This window comes from Tachyglossus aculeatus, chromosome 4, assembly GCF_015852505.1.
Source record: "Tachyglossus aculeatus isolate mTacAcu1 chromosome 4, mTacAcu1.pri, whole genome shotgun sequence".
Taxonomy (NCBI): Eukaryota; Metazoa; Chordata; class Mammalia; order Monotremata; family Tachyglossidae; genus Tachyglossus; species Tachyglossus aculeatus.
Genome location: NC_052069.1, coordinates 124,127,288 through 124,141,520, shown reverse-complemented (window position 1 = coordinate 124,141,520; position 14,233 = coordinate 124,127,288). Strand labels below are relative to the sequence as shown.

At 46.8% G+C, this 14,233-nt stretch overlaps 1 protein-coding gene across 2 annotated transcripts in view; it reads left to right on the top strand.

Annotated features, from left to right (window-relative positions):
• Positions 1-207: 207 nt before the first annotated feature.
• The window catches only part of STXBP1 (syntaxin binding protein 1), an 86,300-nt gene continuing 72,274 nt past the window's right edge, over positions 208-14,233 (top strand). The window contains exon 1 of one of the 2 annotated variants that reach the window (XM_038746034.1): positions 208-344. In XM_038746034.1, coding sequence (XP_038601962.1) covers positions 308-344 — 37 coding nt within the window. In that variant the 5' untranslated portion in view covers positions 208-307. The remainder of the gene's footprint in view (positions 345-14,233) is intronic. The other variant, XM_038746035.1, reaches the window with a different exon arrangement.

The following is a 14,233-nucleotide window of genomic DNA, read 5'->3' as shown; positions in this document are numbered from 1 at the left end:
CGCTTGCAAGCAGTTGGCTTGCAAGAACGACGGGGGCCTCCACTCAAACCGGGCCGCCCCCCCTGCGCCCCCCGCCCGCCCCGAGCCGCATCCCGAGCGCGGCGATTGTCGGAGACGCGCGTGACGACCACCGTGACGCCACCGAGGGCCGCGTCTCCCGGCCCCGCCCACTCTCGGGGCCGCTCGGGCTTGTCAGCTGAGCGCCAGCCCGAGCCGGCCCAGCCCCGGGAGCCCGGGCGGGAGCGGGAGTCGGCGGAGGAGAAGGAGGAGGAGGAGGAGGACCCCCGGCAGCGCCCGCAGCGTCGCCATGGCCCCCATCGGACTCAAAGCGGTGGTCGGAGAAAGTGAGCGCCGGGCGCGGGGATCCGGGGGTCGCTCCCCGCCCGCGGGGGCAGCGGGGAGGGGGCTCTGCGGATGGCCGGCTAACGGCCCCGGCGCCTGCACCGCCCCCGCCGGAGCTGCGGCGGCCGCAGGCGGAGGCTATAGGGCCCCGGGGGCTCGGATTTGTCCGCCCGCGCCCCCGGCCTCTCCCGCGGCGCGGCTCAGGGCGGCGGCGGGGTCCCCGGACCCGGCTGCGGGGGCCCGCCCGCGCTCGGCAGCCCGGACCGCAGGGGCCGGCGCCAGCGCGCGCGCGTCCCGGGGTGCGGGGGTGGGTGCTGCGGGCGAGGAGCTTAGGATCCCAACCGTGGCGATCGCCGCGGAGAAAGATGCATAGAAAGGGGAGACCGTCGAGCCCAGCCCAACCGCGCCGCCCGCCAGGATTGCTGCAGTCTGCAGTCTCGGACCCGCTACGTGGTGGGCAGGGCGGACCCCTTCACCGACTTCCAGTTTAGCCAATACTGTCTGTCATTCGGTCGAGAGACGGGCTGCCTAAGCCATCCTTTCTTTCTTTCTTTTCCGGGGGCTGGTGATTCTGGGAAAAAAAGACCACAGCAAAATACCTACCACGGCCGCGGACGCTTAAAATACCTATCTATATATAAATCCAGTAGCTTTATAACGCCCAAAGGGCAAATAGGTGGTGTAGGGTTGTGCCTTCTACGAGGGAGCCGACGCTTAGAATACAGAGACCGTTACATCTAGAAGCCGACGTTTGGGGAAGAGGAAAAGAAAGGAAATGGGATTTAAAAATGGTGGAAATCTACAGGGTGATTTATCCCTGTGCGGACTCTCTCCCTCTACAGTCGGCTCATCATTTCGAATACCAAATGTTAGGACGGCTTAGGTTTGGAGTAAACGTAAACAATTCCCTTCCTTTTAAGAATTCTGTTTTATTTTCTGTAGCACACTATGCCTCCCTGCAGTTTTCACACATCGCCTTATTTAAAAAATCCACTTAAATCATCTTCAAAGGAAATGTTATATAAGTCCAGAGGTAGATTGGCCAAAAATAAATTATTTTTCTGAGATTTTTGTACGTGCCTTTTCCGCTCCTTTAAAGAGTTAGGTTCAGATAGGAAATAACAGTAAAGCACATAGAGTAAATGGGTATTCCATGAGATAGTGTCTTAGAGATTTCCTTGTGATATTCAAAACCATTTTAATGCGCGGATACTGAACCTCTCTGAGAAAATAAAAAAGCAATTTGTGGAAAGGCATAAATGTTAAGTTATGCATTCCTTTGATTTCTAGACATAACCAGTGGTAATGATAATGATTGTGGTATTTGTTAATCACTTTCTGTAGTAAGTGCTGGGGTAGATACCAGGCAGTCAGGTCTCACTTGGGGCGCTCAGTCTAAGTAGGAGGGAGAACAGGTATTAAATCCTCATTTTGCAGGTGAGGGAACTGAGGCACAGAGAAGTTAGGTGACTTACCCTAGGTCACACAGCAGACAACTGGCAAAGCCGGGATTAGAACCCAGGTCCTCCGATCCGCAAGCCCATGCTTTTTTCACTTGGCCATGCTGCACTTAAGTGACTAATACCCCTTGGATCCCTGTTTTGTGTTCATGCCACTGATAACATATTACAAAAGGGGAAAGCTGGCAAAAGTAATGAACCAATCAGTATTTATTGAGCACCTACTCTGTGTAGAGCACAATAGTAACCACATGAAAGAGTTCCATAGAACAGTAGAGAACATGTCTGCCCTCAAGGGATTTACAGTTTATTGGGGAGAAAGCTACTAAAATAATTTACAGGCGGGAGAAAGGAACATGGGTTAGGTATATGAGTGAGTTAGTAATAGGCAGTGCTAGAAATAAGCCTGAAAATGGTCTGAATTATGTCTCATAAGAAACTTTAGTGGGTTGGGTGTTTAGCGGTGGTCTACACTGTATGGGTGACAGGGAGACTGGAAATGGTGGAGAGTTGATGGGGGTGGAGGTGTGTGCCCCCCACATGAAGGGCTGGACTGGCTGACTCCGCCCCTAGTCCCCGCTGTCCCACCAACAGTGAATCGTGGCCCCCAAAAGCCTCACCTAGGGGTTGGTTGGTGGGAAGAGTGGAAGCAGAGGCCACTTGTATTTCGATTAGAATTGTTTTCACTTTCAACTCCATGAGGTGTTGTGAAGGAAAACCTAAAAGGAGTGGTAATGGGGTATGTAAATATGTGCCACAGAAGGTTCTCATACTTCTGTGGCATTGGGGGATATCAACAGGGAAGATTAGAAAGTAATCTGAGAAAGCATCGTGGAGATGTGGTTTTAGGAGTGCTTTGAAGATTGGTAGAGCAGTGGCCTGATGGACTTATTGGGGGAGGGAGTTCCCAGGAGGAATGAGGACATGAGCAAGAGATCCATGCTGGAAGAGAATGAGGCCCTCTGAGTAGGGGGGGATTGAAAAGAATGAAACGTGGAAGCTGAGATGTAGTGGGAGAAGAGTGGATAAGAAAGAGGGAGGGAGCTGACTTAGTGCCTTAATTACGGTATTAAGCGCTTCTTTTCTGACAAAGCACTGGGGTAGATGTAAAATAATCAGATTGGTGGGGAGTGGGGGCAGATACAGTCCTTGTCCCACATAGGGTTCACAGTCTAAGAGGTAGGGAGAGCAGATATTTTATCCCCCTTATTGACACCCATGCCCCTCATCCCCATCAGCTCTTCCGTACATTCAAATCCCTTCTCAGGTCCCTGGTTCCTCCCCCTCCTCCTTCCCTCACCCCCAACGATCTGGCCTTGTACTTCATTAACAAAATTAAATCCATCAGGTCCAACCTCGACAAAGTCACTCCCCCCCTTCTCCAACCCCCCAGCTCTCAACACTCTCTGCTACTCTCCCATCCTTCCCAGCAGTATCCTCAGAGGAGCTCTCCTCCCTCCTCTCAAGTGCTACTCTGGCCACCTGTGCTTCTGACCCCATTCCCTCTCATCTCATGAAATCTCTTGCTCCGTCCCTTCTTCCCTCTTTAACTTCCATCTTCAACTGCTCACTCTCCACTGGTTCCTTCCCCTCTGCCTTCAAACATGCCCATGTCTCTCCCATCCTAAAAAAACCCTCTCTTGACCCCAACTCACCTTCTAGTTATCGCCCCATCTCCCTCCCACCATTCCTTTCCAAAATCCTTGAACGAGTTGTCTACACGCGCTGCCTCGAATTCCTCAACACGAACTCTCTCCTCGACCCCCTCCAGTCTGGCTTCCGTCCCCTACATTCCACGGAAACTGCCCTCTCAAAGGTCACCAATGACCTCCTGCTTGCCAAATCCAACGGCTCATACTCTATCCTAATCCTCCTCGACCTCTCAGCTGCCTTCGACACTGTGGACCACCCCCTTCTCCTCAACACGCTATCCAACCTTGGCTTCACAGACTCTGTTCTCTCCTGGTTCTCCTCTTATCGCTCCGGCCGTTCATTCTCAGTCTCTTTTGCAGGTTCCTCCTCCCCCTCCCACCCCCTTACTGTGGGGGTTCCCCAAGGTTCAGTTCTCGGTCCCCTTCTGTTCTCGATCTACACTCACTCCCTTGGTGACCTCATTTGCTCCCACGGCTTCAACTATCATCTCTACGCTGATGACACCCAAATCTACATCTCTGCCCCTGCTCTCTCCCCCTCCCTCCAGGCTCGCATCTCCTCCTGCCTTCAGGACATCTCCATCTGGATGTCTGCCCGCCACCTAAAGCTGAAGAGTTCAAGACTGAACTCCTTGTCTTCCCTCCCAAACCCTGCCCTCTCCCTGACTTTCCCATCACTGTTGACGGCACTACCATCCTTCCCGTCTTACAGGCACGCAACCTTGGTGTCATCCTCGACTCCGCTCTCTCATTCACCCCTCACATCCAAGCTGTCACCCAAACCTGCCGGTCTCAGCTCCGCAACATTGCCAAGATCCACCCTTTCCTCTCCATCCAAACTGCTACCCTGCTTGTTCAAGCGCTCATCCTATCCCGTCTGGACTACTGCATCAGCCTCCTCTCTGATCTCCCATCCTCCTGTCTCTCCCCACCTCAATCCATACTTCATGCCGCTGCCCGGATTGTCTTTGTCCAGAAATGCTCTGGGCATGTTACTCCCCTCCTCAAGAATCTCCAGTGGCTACCAATCAATCTGTGCATCAGGCAGAAACTCCTCACCATCGGCTTCAAGGCTCTCCATCACCTTGCCCCCTCCTACCTCACCTCCTTTCAATCCCTCTACAGCCCGGCCCGCACCCTCCGCTCCTCTGCCGCTAATCTTCTCACCGTGCCTCGTTCTCGCCTGTCCCGCCATCGACCCCTGGCCCACATCATCCCCCTGGCCTGGAATGCCCTCCCTCTGCCCATCCGCCAAGCTAGCTCTCTTCCTCCCTCCAAGGCCCTACTGAGAGCTCACCTCCTCCAGGAGGCCTTCCCAGACTGAGCCCCCTCCTTCCTCTCCCCCTCGCCCCCCTCCATCCCCCCTGTCTTAACTCCTTCCCTTCCCCACAGCACCTGTATATATGTATATATGTTTGTACATATTTATTACTCTATTTATTTTACTTGTACATATCTATTCTGTTTATTTTATTTTGTTAATATGTTTGGTTTTGTTCTCTGTCTCCCCCTTCTAGACTGTGAGCCCACTGTTGGGTAGGGACTGTCTCTATATGTTGCCAACTTGTACTTTCCAAGCGCTTAGTACAGTGCTCTGCATGCACACAGAAAGCGCTCAATAAATACGATTGATTGATTGATTGATCCCCATTTAACAGATGAAGTTAAGTGATTTGCCCAAGGGCACCCTGCAGGCCAGTAGCAGAGGTGGGCCTAGAAGCAAGCCTAGTGCTCATTCTACTGCCTCGAAACCTGTGGTTAGGAGGATCTCTTTGATCCAGAGAAAAATAGGTAATCCGTTGACATTTTTGAGGAGTACAGAGATATGTGAAGAATGACATTTTACGAAATTAATCTAGGCAGCAGAGTGAAGTATGGATTGGGGAGGGCAGGGAGACCAGTGAGGGCTGGTGCCTGGGCTGGTATGGTGGCCATTTGGATTGAGAGGTAGGGGTGGATCCTGGAGATGTTGTGAAGGAAAACCTAAAGGGAGTTGACAACAGCTATAAAGAGGAGGTTGAATAAGACATTGCACAAAAGTCAAAGTTGTGGTTTCAGATATGGTGAGAAGGGTAGTGGTGTCAACGATGATGGGAAAATGTGATGGGTAAAGGAGCATTAGGGAGGGAAAACGAATTCAGTTTTGGACATGATGAGTTTGAGGTGCCAGTGGGACATTCTTAATAATAATAATAATAATGATGGCATTCATTAAATGCTTACTATGTGCAAAGCACTGTTCTAAGCGCCGGGATGGCTACAAGGCAATCAGGTTGTCCCACGGGGGGCTCATAGTCTTCATCCCCATTTTACAGATGAGGTAACTGAGGCACAGAGAAGTTAAGTGACTTGCCCAAAGTCATACAGCTGACAATTGGGGGAGCTGGGATTTGAACCCATGACATCTGACTCCAAAGCCCGTGCTCTTTCCACTGAGCCACGTTGCTTCTCTATGTAGAGATGTCCTGGAAGCAGGAGGAAGTGTGAGATGGCAGAGAGGGAGCGAGATCTGGACTGACGAGGAAGATTTGAACAATGTCCTTAGGCAGGTGGTAGTTGAAGCCATGGGAGCCGATGAGCTCTCTGAGGCAATGAGTGTAATTTAAGAGAAGGGGATTCAGAGCAGAGCCTTGAGGGTTAGTGGTTGGAAAGCAGCAGGAGGGCCTGCAAAAGAAACTGAGAAGATAGGCCTGAGAGATGAGAGGGGAACCTGGAGGTAACCGGCAATTTGTAAACAGACTAGGGGACTGAAAACCCCAGATTCATTCCGCAGTTCTTAGGAGACAACTGGCAATTTGTAAACAGACTGGGGAGCTGAAAACCCCAGATTCATTCCGCAGTTCTTAGTAAAAGCTCAGTATGACCCAAGGTACATCTCATCGTCCGTATAATGGGTGTGGAAATCTTTGCTCTTTCCTTTCCAAGGGGTGTTGTGAGCCTAAATGAAGAAGTTTGAACTCTTCTGAGTGAGGTGTATATTCATTGAAGGCGAAGCCCCTTCTATTAACTACCTAGCTTTCTCATGCTGCCTAGAGAAGAGCTTGGCCTGGTGGAAAGAGCATGGGCCTGGGAGTCAGGAGTTCTGAGTTCTACCCCGGCTCTGCCACTTGTCTGCTGGGTGACCTTGGGCAAATCACTTTACTGCTCTGTGCCTCAGTTTCCCCATCTGTAAAATAGGGATTAAATTATATTCCCATCTTTCTGGACTGTGAGTCCCATGTGGGACAGGGACCATGTCCCACCTGGTGATCATGTAGCTTGGCATATAGTAAGCCCTTAACAAATACCATTATTACTATTATTATTATTTCTCAGACTTGTTGATTTCTAAGATCCGATGAAATTTTGTAAACTTTTAAGGGCTATTTTTTCCATTCTAGACTTTAAGCTTTTTGTGGGCAGGGAAGGAATGTGACTACCAACTCCGCTCTATTGTACTCTGCTATTTGCTTAGTACAGTGCTCTAAATGCAGTAAGAGCTCAACAAATGCCATTGATTGATAGATGACTGACTTGAAGTAGCTCAGTTTCCTGAAATTTGTCTAGGAATAGTAAAGACTTCAAAGCCCCATTGTGCACTTCCTTTTATTCTTCAGTTGTCAGTCATGCCCACTTAGCATTTTATGGCCACATTATCTGGGTCTAGACAATCCCAAGTGAAGCAGAGGATTGAATCAATCAGGCAGTGGTGTTTACTGAGTACTTACTATTTACATAGCACTCTATTAAGTGCTTGGGATACAATACAATAAAGTTGGAAGACCGATTTGGTCCTCAAGAAGCTTACAATATAGTGGGGGAGACAGACATTAAAAAAAAATCCAGATAGGGAAAGTGGCAGAGTATAAGGATATGTACCCAAGTGCTGTGGGGTTACGGTGGGGTGAGTATACACGTGCTTAAGGGTGATGTGGGGCTAGAGCTTAAGGGGTTCAGATCCAAATGCATAGGGAACACAGAAGGGAGAGCAAATGCTTAGGAAATGAGGGGTTTATTAAGGAAGGCCTCTTGGAGATGGGGTGGTTTCAGTCGTGCTTTGAAGATGGAGAGTGTGTTGGTCTGTCAGATATGAAGAGGGAGGGAGTTCCAGGACAGAGAAAGGATGTGAGTGAAGGGTCATCAGTGAGATAGATGAAATTTAGGTACAGTAAGCAGGTTGACATTGGAGGAGCAAAGTGTGTGGGTTGGGTTGTAGTGGGAGGGAAGGGAGAGCTAATTGAGTGAAGAGTTGTCTACTTGATTTGCTCCATGTGGACAACCCAACAGATAGATAATTCTGCCCACCCCAAACCCTCCTTAAGGCTTGAATGAAGCATTTTAGCTGCCGAAGAGGAATAAAACAATGGGAGAATTTCATGTCATCCACTTCACCTGGGTGGCCCAGACCTAGGCAGTCTTTCCTTATATAACCAGGAAGACATAGGTGTGTAATTTTTATGTTGGATCTTAGTCTTAGCTCCCAGATTCAAAGGATATTGGAGCAGGAAGGAATGCAGGGATTTCAGCTTGTTTATCTTACTGTCTCCAGTCAGGGATTTGCCAGGTTTCTTCATTTAATAATAATAATAATAATGATGGCATTTATTAAGCACTTACTATGTGCCAAGCACTGTTCTAAGCGCTGGGGAAGTTACAAGGTGATCAGGTTGTCCCACGGGGGGCTCACATTAATCCTCATTTTACAGATGAGGGAACTGAGGCCCAGAGAAGTGAAGTGACTTGCCCAAAGTCACACAGCTGACAATTGGCGGAGCTGGGATTTGAACCCATGACCTCTGACTCCAAAGCCCTTGCTCTTTCCACTGAGCTATGCTGCTTCAGCAATGAAAAAACTGAGGCACAAAGCAGTTAAGGGACTTGACTAAGTTCACTCACACAGCAGACAAGTGGCTAAGCCGGGATTAGAATCCAGATCATCTGATTCCCAGTTCTGTGCTCTTTCCATTAGGTCACGCTGTAGAGTTTAATTTGTGTCATGCTAGACAGTACACAGTCCCAGCCCCTCTGGGTTTACAATGTCATTTATAAAAGTAAAACTACAATCTACAGTTTGGATCTGCCAACACGCAACACATAGAGTCACTGCAGCCCTCCAAATCCCGCAAAGCTATTTTACATCAAAGATCTCATTTCAACCTCACAACATGCCCAGGAGGGTGGGAGAGGCAGGGGTTATCATCCCCTTTTGACAGATGAGGAAACTGAGGGCCAGGGAGTTTAGGACCCTTGCTCAAGGTCACCCTGGGGGCCAGGGGCACAGCGGAACCAAGCCTAGAATCCAGGTCTCCTGGCCCCCAGTACTGCGCTTTGTCCATTGGGCTGTAAATTGGCACAATGGTGTGCCATCACCATTTGTTGCCATCACATGCGCCTCTGCCTTGGGTATCTTCCCACCCCACCCTCACTGCCCCCCAATCCTAGGAATCATCAAAGATCAGGGAAGTAGTGATGCGTGACCTTGAAGCAGTGATGGAGATGGCAGTTCTCTAGCTGGTAGCACAGGCTGGCGTTCCAAACAGGATGGCCTGAAACAGCTGTACCCCCATTCTTCTCATAGGTATTTTGTATTAGAATTCTTTTTTGTCAAAGCATACAAAATTATGTAAAGTAGTTCGAAAGGCCAAGTTCCATCCTTATATTCTTCCATTGTCAAGTCATTTTGATTGCTTCCATGCCAGTCTTTTAAAAGACAAATTGCAGAACTGCAGCCTACTGGAGAAACTGTACCTATGCTTTTAGAGTATACCTCCTTCATATAGCAGCTTCCGTATTTCTTCTTAGTAAGTCATCTCCTGTCTTTCCCTAGAAGTTATTCAATATTTTATACTTCAGGACCCTTTGAATGTGTCCTTGTTGGAAAATGCTCACTGTAGAGACATGATATCACCTGGAATCAACACCCCCAGACTTCCAGCCTCACTGTCCGCAATCTGAAGGGTACTGCTTCTTAATCATTGGGATCCCTTTGTCCTCCATGGTTGACTTCGAGCATCCTACTTTGGTTTTTGGCAACTCTTCTTCTTTTCCCCAAAAGACCTTTGGGTAGGTTTTGCTCCCCCTCTTGAAAATTTATATAATCAATCAGTGCTATTTATTGAGTTCCTACTCTGTGCAGAGCACTGTACTAAGGACTTGGGAGAGTCTAACACAGAAGAGTTGGTAGTCACCTTTCCTGCCCACAAGGAGCTTACAGTATAGAGGAGGACACAGTCATTGAAATAAACAACGAATATGTACGTAAGTTCTGGGGACTGAGGATGGGGTGAATATCAAGTGCTGAAAGGGTACAGATCCAAATGTATAGGCACTTCAGAAGGGAGTGGGAGTAGGGGAAAAGAGGGCTTAATTGGGAAGGCCTCCTGGAGGAGGTGTGATTTTAATAAAGCTTTGAGGGTGGGGAGAGTAGTGGTATATCATCAATAAATCAATCAATCAATCAATCGTATTTATTGAGCACTTACTATGTGCAGAGCACTGTACTAAGTGCTTGGGAAGTACAAGTTGGCAACATATAGAGACAGTCCCTACCCAACAGTGGGCTCACAGTCTAGAAGGGGGAGACAGAGAACAAAATCAATCATATTAACAAAATAAAATAAATAGAATAGATATGTACAAGTAAAATAAATAGAGTAATAAATATGTACAAATATATATACATATATACAGGTGCTGTGGGGAAGGGAAGGAGGTAAGACGGGGGGATGGAGAGGGGGACGAGGGGGACAGGAGGAAGTTGCAGGTCAGAGGCAGGATGTGGATAAGGGGTCAAGCGGTGAGATAGATGAGATTGAGGTGCAGTGAGTAAGATGGGTTTCAGTAGATCAGTGAGGTACGATAGGAGTGGGCAAGCTGATCGATGACAAGGAGTTTCTGTTTGATGTGGAGGTGAATGGGAAAGCACTGGAGGTTCTTGAGGAGCAGGGAGACGTGGACTCAACGCTTTTTAGAAAAATGATCCAGGCAGCAGAGTGAAGTAAGGACTGGTGTGGGGAGAGACAATAGTCAGGGCGTTTAGTGAGGAGTCTGATGTAGTAGTCAAGGTGAGATAGGACAAGCAGGTTAGTAGCAGTTTGGCTAGAGAGGAAAGGATGGATTCTAACAATGTTGTGTAGATTGTACCAACAGGATGTGGTGACAGATTGAACATATGGATTGATTGAGAGAGATAAGTTGAAGATAATGTCAAGGTTATGGATTTATGAGATAGGGAGCATAGTGTTGTTGACTACAGTCATGGGAAGGACAGGGTTTGAGTGGGAAGATGAGTTCTGTTTTGGACATACTAAGTTTGAGGTGTTGGCAGGACATCCAGGTAGAGATGCCTTGGCATTATCCTCTTTCATTCAACCCCCGTATTCAGTCTGTCACTAAGTCCTGTCAGTTCTACCTTCACAACTTTGCTAAGATCCCCTTTTTCTCTTTATCCAAACTGCTACCCTGTTGATCCAAGCACTTAGCTTATCCTGCCTTGACTACTACATATGCTCCTCACTGACTTCCCTGCCTCCTGTCAATCTGCACGCCAGTCCATACTTCACCCTGCTGCCTGGATCATTTTTCTAAAAAATAAATAACACATTCAGTCCATGTCTCTCCACTCCTCAAGAACCTCCAGTGGTTGCCCACCCACCTTCATATCAAACAGAAACTCCTAACCTTTAGCTGTAAAGCACCCTGCACCCTCACCCTCCTCTCTTACCTCCCTGATTTCTTATTACAACCCAGCCCACACACTTCGCTCCTCTAATGCCAACCAATTCCCTGTATCTCCATCTTGTCTATTTCGCCACTGACCCCTTGCCCACGTCCTGCCTTTGGCTTGGAACTCCTTCCCCCTTCATATCCGACAGACGATATGTTAGGAAGGTACGAGTAGTGTTATCCCTAGGTAGTAGAAATAGAAACTTAAGTAAAAGAGTTTGTTTTTCCTGTCATCATTAGAGCCGAGAATAGAAACCAGAATGTCTGTCTCCATCTGTTACCTCTGCCCTCTTCCTCCTGGGTGTCCTCTGGATTTTCCTGTTAGAGGAAGTATTCCAGTTTCTCCCAAAGTAAGAGACAACCCTATCAGGCCATGAATTAAACTCCAAAACAGCCATTCCAAGTAAGCAAGTAACAAGTGCTTTTTCCGATATTTTGGAATAACATTTGTGCTTCCAAAATAGACATCCAATCCCTTGGCTACATTATGAATTTACAGTGAACAGTAAAAATTCTACTGAAGGGGGAGTAAAGTGGATATTTCTTCACACTTTCTGAACCAAACTGTCAAGTTTCTAATGCTCTGCTCAATAATAGATGCTCAGAAGTTACTGTTGATACTTGCAAAGACATGGTAATTCAGTGAAATTCATCCCAGACTGAGCCCCCCCCTTATCCTCTGCTCCCCCTCTCCTCCCCATCACCCCCACTCCCTCCTTCTGCCCCACTCTCTTCCCCTCCTCACAGGACTTGTGTATATTTGTACATATTTGTTACCCTATTTATTTTATTAATGATGTGTATATATCTATAATTCTATTTATTTTGATGGTATTGACACCTGTCTGCTTGTTTTGTTCTGCTGTCTGTCTCCCCCCTTCTAGACTGTGAGCCCATTGTTGGGTAGGGACTGTCTCTATATGTTGCCGAATTGTGCTTTCCAAGTGCTTAGTACAGTGCTATGCACACAGCAGTGCTAAATAAGTACGATTGAATGAATGAATGAGAAATCCTCAGCTTTAAGGTGCAGCTGCTTTAGTGGTACAGCTAGAGGGATACTTTTGAAACAAAATCTATCAACTTTTTTGGGTTATCTAAAAAATTTGGCTGGAAAGAAGGAACTATTTTTTAAAAGCCTACCATTTCAGAGCACACACCAGGCAGGCTGTTGTGTGAAAATGGGTTTAACTTTAGAAATGAATACAGCCAAAAAGATAGGCCTTAAACATCTAGAAGAATTATTTTTAGGCAAAAATCCCAAACACAGATTTTTCCAGGAAAAACTTGTAATTCAAGGGGACCTGTCTTCACAAAAAGATAAAATTTAACGCAGTCTCATTCAAAAGCTCTTTGAAGGATCAGTGCTGTTAAATTAGATGATTACAAAAAATCATCAAACCAATTGATCTTAATCCCTAGATTCATAATTAGCTAAATCTACCATTTTAACGGGAACCTGGTTTTTTGAGATCGGTAGTCTTGTGTACTGTTGCTACATTTTACAGGCTCTGATGCTTTATTTATGTGCTATATGTCTGTGCCTCAGAAATTCTTAGCTCCACTTCCAGAATGCCCTGCAAAATAGGCTTTTGAAAGTAACTCAACCAGAGGATAGTAACAGATGGCAGCTATATTCTTAACCTTCTGCATTTGAAGTGTTTTTTTATAATATTTTAGAAGCCTTTGGCTCAAGTACTTAAAAATTGAGGATATTCAGTTTAGAGCAGCTTATCAGATTCCTTCTCTCATGATGTCACTTTTGTCTTCTGGAATTTCATTCATCCAGGCCTTAATCAATCAATGGTGTTTGTTGAACATTTACTGTGTGCAGAACGCTGTACTGAATGCTTGGGAAAGCACAGTGCACTAGAGTTGGGATGATCCCTGCCCACAAGGAACTTACAGTCCAATTCAATGCTTTGCACATTGTGTTTAAATGTTAATAATTGTCACATTTGTAAGCTACACACACTAGCCATTCAGAATAGGTATGACTGCCTTCCCAAGAAAATACGTAATGCTTGGGTTCTCTCTAAACTCACCGCCCCATATGCACTTTCAATTGAAAAAGTCAAGAAAGAGCTTTGAATCCATCAGTGTTATTTTTTGAATGCTTATAGTGTGGGGAGCACTGTACTAAGTACTTGGGAGAGTACAAGAAGCAGAAAAGCAGTGTGGCTTAGTGGATAGAGCCTGGGCCTGGGAGTCAGAAAGACCTGGGCTCTAACCTCGGTTCTGCCACCTGTCTGCTTTGTGACCTTGGGCAAGTCATTTAACTTATCTGGGCCTCAGTTACCTCATCTGTAAAATGGGGATTGAGTGTTAGCCCCATGTGGGACAGGAACTAGGTCCAACCCATCTACCTCATATCTATCCCAGTGCTTAGAACAGTGCTTGGCACATAGTAGGTGCTTAACAAGTACCATTATTATTATTATTATTACCATACAGAAATATGAATCATAATTCTCTTACTGATTTTCTACTTTCTGGTGGTAGTTTGTAAATTTATCTTCATAGTCTTGAAGATAAAGTACAGTATACTTTGCTGCTCAAAGTGACATGCTTTAATGCTTATCTGCCCAAGTCGTTTTTGGATAGATTGACAAAGTGGGTGCAAATTATCCAGGGAGCTGATTGGTTTGAATCCATTTTATTGAAATATCCTGCTTTTAGCAGTAAATCACAAACAATAAAGGACATAGTATAGTCAGCACCATTTTTATGATTACAGAGCAATCCTGGCAATATTTGGGTGCTTTTATTATGAAGCTTCAGGATTTGTTGCTTCAGGATAAAATCACGCAAATATTGCCAGAACACGTGCTGTGGTAAGTTCTCCCTTTTGTGAGAAGGGAGCAAAGAACATGGATCTGGTTTGGTCTGCTGTGTCATTACCCTGAACTCCCACAGTTGTCTCTGACTCTCCTCTTGTTCTGGTGGGCAGGCTTCTTTATGGCTTTGTCTCTGCCATGACACTAGCTTGTCAATTAATGGGGGACAATCAGCGCCTTATACTGAAATGGTAACAAAAACCATTAACTTTCAAGGCCAGTTAATTTCCAGGCCAAGGCA